This window comes from Capsicum annuum, chromosome 1 (genome assembly GCF_002878395.1).
Source record: "Capsicum annuum cultivar UCD-10X-F1 chromosome 1, UCD10Xv1.1, whole genome shotgun sequence".
NCBI lineage: Eukaryota > Viridiplantae > Streptophyta > Magnoliopsida > Solanales > Solanaceae > Capsicum > Capsicum annuum.
The window spans coordinates 149,545,400-149,549,913 of NC_061111.1; the positions used below are offsets into that span (position 1 = coordinate 149,545,400).

At 37.5% G+C, this 4,514-nt stretch overlaps 1 protein-coding gene across 1 annotated transcript; it reads left to right on the forward strand.

Moving 5' to 3' along the window:
* Positions 1 to 888: 888 nt before the first annotated feature.
* Positions 889 to 3,891, forward strand: LOC107839583 (subtilisin-like protease SBT3). Its single transcript, XM_016683132.2, has one exon. The coding sequence runs from the start codon at positions 1,384 to 1,386 to the stop codon at positions 3,700 to 3,702; it is 2,319 nt and encodes a 772-aa protein (XP_016538618.2). The 5' UTR covers positions 889 to 1,383; the 3' UTR covers positions 3,703 to 3,891.
* Positions 3,892 to 4,514: the final 623 nt, after the last annotated feature.

Sequence of the window (4,514 nt, forward strand, 5' to 3'; positions counted from 1 at the left end):
CCAATACTTGAAACTTATCAACTATTTCAATCAACTTATTCAAACGAGTTCAAGTGTCATTAAACTTGTTATGTATTAGGTTGTTCAAGTAGTTCTTCTGTAATTGAAGTATACTTCAAAGTCAAGCAGAAAGCTCTTAACTACCACTCTCTGTGTTTCGATTTGTTTGAATTAGTTTGACTGTCTCACATCAAACTAATTCAAACAAATTAAAATGGAGAGTAAGAATATATGTCCTGTTCAAATTAAAGGGGCTAAAATTTCATAAATAGTCATATAACTATATTTCTTTTCACTGAAGTGACGTAACTATTTTTAACAAAAAAATCACAAAACTTTCAAGTACTAACACAAAAATCATAATTGCCGAATACAAACTCCAGATTCTTTTCCTACAACTAAACTGAGTGTCGGCAATATTAGTTGTTGAAGAATTAATTTGCATCGATTTTGAATCATTCATCATACGCGGGACCACGAAAAAGGTCCATGGTCTTATCCCCTCTACTAATATATCAATTGACTATACCACTATTCTTCCATTGTTTAGAAAAAAACTGAATATGAATTTGAAGTTTATAGATTTTAAATTTAAGTTATTAAAATTATTTAGTTTTAAAGTAATATCTTGTTTATATTCAACGTATGTTTCAATATAAATAAAATTTATAATAAAGTTATGGCTGAATAAGTAATCCGAATGCTAGCTCTACACAGAGAAAAATTGAAACGGAAATCCATGTAATCTTTTGCCTGCCTTGTCAAGATATTTAAAAGATTTTATTATGCTCTACTTATAAGGGATTTTAACAACATCAAGTTCTCTTTTCTAAAACAAAATATTCTCGTTTGATTAAATCTACAAAATTAAGCAAATGGCAGTAGCTGCCTCATCAGCAAATGGAAAAGTCAGATTATATTATCCAAAAGCTAAAGAAAATCTTATTGGTAACATGCAGAATGAGTGAAAGCAACACCCTTCAATTATTGACGTCTCCTTTTCAGAATTCTGTCATATCTGCCCTCACAATATCATTTAAATAATACATATATAAGAAATAGTACTATAGAGTGTAGTATAATACATATGACTCCGATAGGTAAGAAGATAGGCCATGTTCCTTCCTAGCAGCCTGCAAGATCAGATTTAGTGAGAAGAACCAGAATTTTATACAAACTGATACTCAATATGTTCATTTCACTTATACACTAGCCGCCTATTTTTATTACTTTTCTACCCTTTTTAACACATTTCAGTCACCCCTTTACTAAGCTTATCTTTATTATTGCAACAACCATACGCTGCTTGCATTATCTTAAAAAGTCACTTGAATTTGTGGCTTCTCAGGGAGGTGTGGTGTGTAGTCAACACAAGGATCTAGAATGGGGTTACTTCATTTTCTCTTACTTTCATGGTTTCTTTCTGTTCATTTGCTGTGTTTCTTAGCTATAGCACAAAGATCCACTTACATTGTCCATTTAGACAAAACTTTGATGCCTAGTGTCTTTGCTGATCACCATCACTGGCATTCTTCCACTATTGATTCCATCAAAGCTTCTGTTCCTTCATCTGTGGACAGATTTCACTCTGCTCCAAAACTTGTTTACTCTTATGACAATGTGTTTCATGGTTTCAGTGCTGTTTTGTCCAAAGATGAACTGGCAGCTTTGAAGAAGTCACCAGGTTTCATTTCAGCTTACAAAGACAAAACAGTGGAACCTCACACTACCCACACACCTGATTTCCTCAAACTCAATCCTTCATCTGGTCTATGGCCAGCTTCCGGATTAGGCCAAGATGTGATTATTGGAGTTCTTGATACTGGCATCTGGCCTGAATCTGCTAGTTTTCGGGATGATGGTATGCCTGCAACCCCCAAAAGGTGGAAGGGAATTTGCAAGCCAGGCACACAGTTTAACACTTCAATGTGCAACAGAAAACTCATTGGGGCTAATTACTTCAATAAGGGAATTTTGGCTAACGATCCTACTGTGAATATTTCCATGAATTCTGCCAGGGATACTGGTGGTCATGGCACACATTGCGCCTCCACAGCTGCTGGGAACTTTGCGAAAGGTGTTTCCCATTTTGGATATGCACCAGGAACAGCAAGAGGAGTTGCACCACGAGCTAGGCTAGCTGTGTACAAGTTTAGCTTTAATGAAGGAACCTTTACTTCAGATTTAATTGCTGCTATGGACCAGGCTGTTGCAGATGGTGTTGATATGATATCCATTTCTTTTGGGTACCGTTTCATTCCTTTGTATGAAGATGCTATATCAATTGCCGCTTTTGGAGCTATGATGAAGGGAGTACTAGTTTCAGCTTCAGCTGGAAATCGAGGTCCAAGCGTGGGAAGTTTAGGCAATGGATCTCCATGGATCTTGTGCGTGGCATCAGGCTACACCGACCGGACATTTGCCGGAACTTTGACTTTGGGCAATGGGTTAAAAATTAGGGGTTGGAGCTTGTTTCCTGCAAGAGCCTTTGTCAGGGATTCACCCGTTATTTACAACAAGACTCTAGCTACTTGTGATTCAGATGAATTATCTCAAGTTCCTGATCCCGAACGCACCATTATCATCTGTGATTATAATCCAGATGACAATGGTATTGGTTTCTCTAGTCAAATTTCGAGGATCAATCAAGCAAGACTTAAAGCAGGCATTTTTATTTCTGAGGATCCAGCAGTGTTCAGGTCGTCTTCTTTTTCCTACCCGGGAGTTGTGATTGACAAAAAAGAAGGGAAAGAAGTCATTAATTATGTTATAAGTAGTATTTCTCCTACGGCCACCATAACGTTCCAAGAAACGTATGTGGATGGAAAAAGGCCAGCCCCAGTTCTTGCAGGAAACTCAGCACGAGGGCCTTCCAGAAGCTACTTGGGAATCTCAAAGCCAGATATTATGGCACCAGGCGTACTTATTCTTGCAGCTATTCCACCTAATATCTTTTCAGAAAGTATTCAGAACATAGAATTATCCTCTGATTATGAACTTAAATCAGGCACATCCATGGCTGCTCCTCATGCAGCTGGAATTGCAGCAATGCTAAAAGGTGCACATCCTGAATGGAGTCCTTCAGCTATTCGCTCTGCCATGATGACCACAGCAAATCATTTGGATAGTACTCAAAAGCCTATTAGAGAGGACGATAACATGGTTGCCACGCCCCTAGACATGGGAGCAGGGCATGTTGACCCGAACAAAGCTCTTGATCCCGGCCTAGTATACGATGCTACTCCACAAGATTATGTAAATCTTATATGCTCTATGAATTTCACAGAAGAGCAGTTCAAAACATTCGCAAGATCGTCAGCAAATTACGACAACTGCTCAAATCCATCAGCTGATCTCAACTACCCATCATTCATTGCCTTGTACCCATTCAGCCTCGAGGGAAACTTCACTTGGTTGGAGCAGAAATTCAGGAGGACCCTTACAAACGTTGGTGAAGGTAGAGCAACTTATAAAGTGAAGATAGAAACTCCCAAGAATTCGACAGTTACGGTGTCTCCACAAACTCTGGTGTTCAAGGGGAAAAATGATAAGCAAAGCTATACTATGACAATTCGCTATAGGGGTGATAGCGATCAGAGTAGAAACGTTGGGTCGATAACTTGGGTTGAAGAAAATGGTAAGCACTCAGTTAGGAGTCCTATCGTTACATCTACCATTATTGAGGTCTGGGGTAGTGAGTGATGACTAGGGCCATCAGATTTGCGCTGTAAGTACAAAATATAAGACAAAGGGGACTTAGAGGGAAATTATATACTTCCTCCATCCACTTGTGTCACATTTTAGTTCTCAAGAGTCGAACTGCATGGACGTTGACCAATATTTTAAGATGTAGTTTCCTATCATATTAATACGAGAAGCATTGTAACTTAATAGTATTTTTCATACAGTTTTCTTACATTTAAAAATTAAATTCAATCTCCTTCAATTTAGCCTTCAAAGATTAATCCAATTGTCAAGAGTATATACCGAATGAAAAGTTGTTCTCCTATCAAAAAGACATGGGAATAAATAATATATGCACTAGGAGCAACTTTGCGCCAAAAAACAGCCCAAAATTGCCAAAGTTATAGAAACATGTATGTTTTTGAATGATGAAGAACATTTAAGAAAGCAAAGTTAGGTTCCCCCTTGATTTGGCTCTGCACTGTTACTATTTGGATTTCAAATTTTGTTGTCTCTGCTATCTTACAATTGATGACATTTGAAAAATTGAGTTTCAAACTCCTTGAAATGTATCCAATCTATTGTAACAACACACACTCGAACAAATTCAGGTTTTGAAAATCAGAATTTTCTATCTCAAGCTTAATCGAGCGAGCTTCAATGGATGTTCATAGAGTTTTAACTCATCTTCTTTACTTTTATAAGCAACCAAATAGTGTTTTTTGTACGAAATAAATTCCTAAAGATGATAGATGCAAAACTGTGAGAGAATTCCTAACTAGGTGTTGCAACTTGCAAGCGTGAGTTCTATACTCTGATAATTGTTGCAA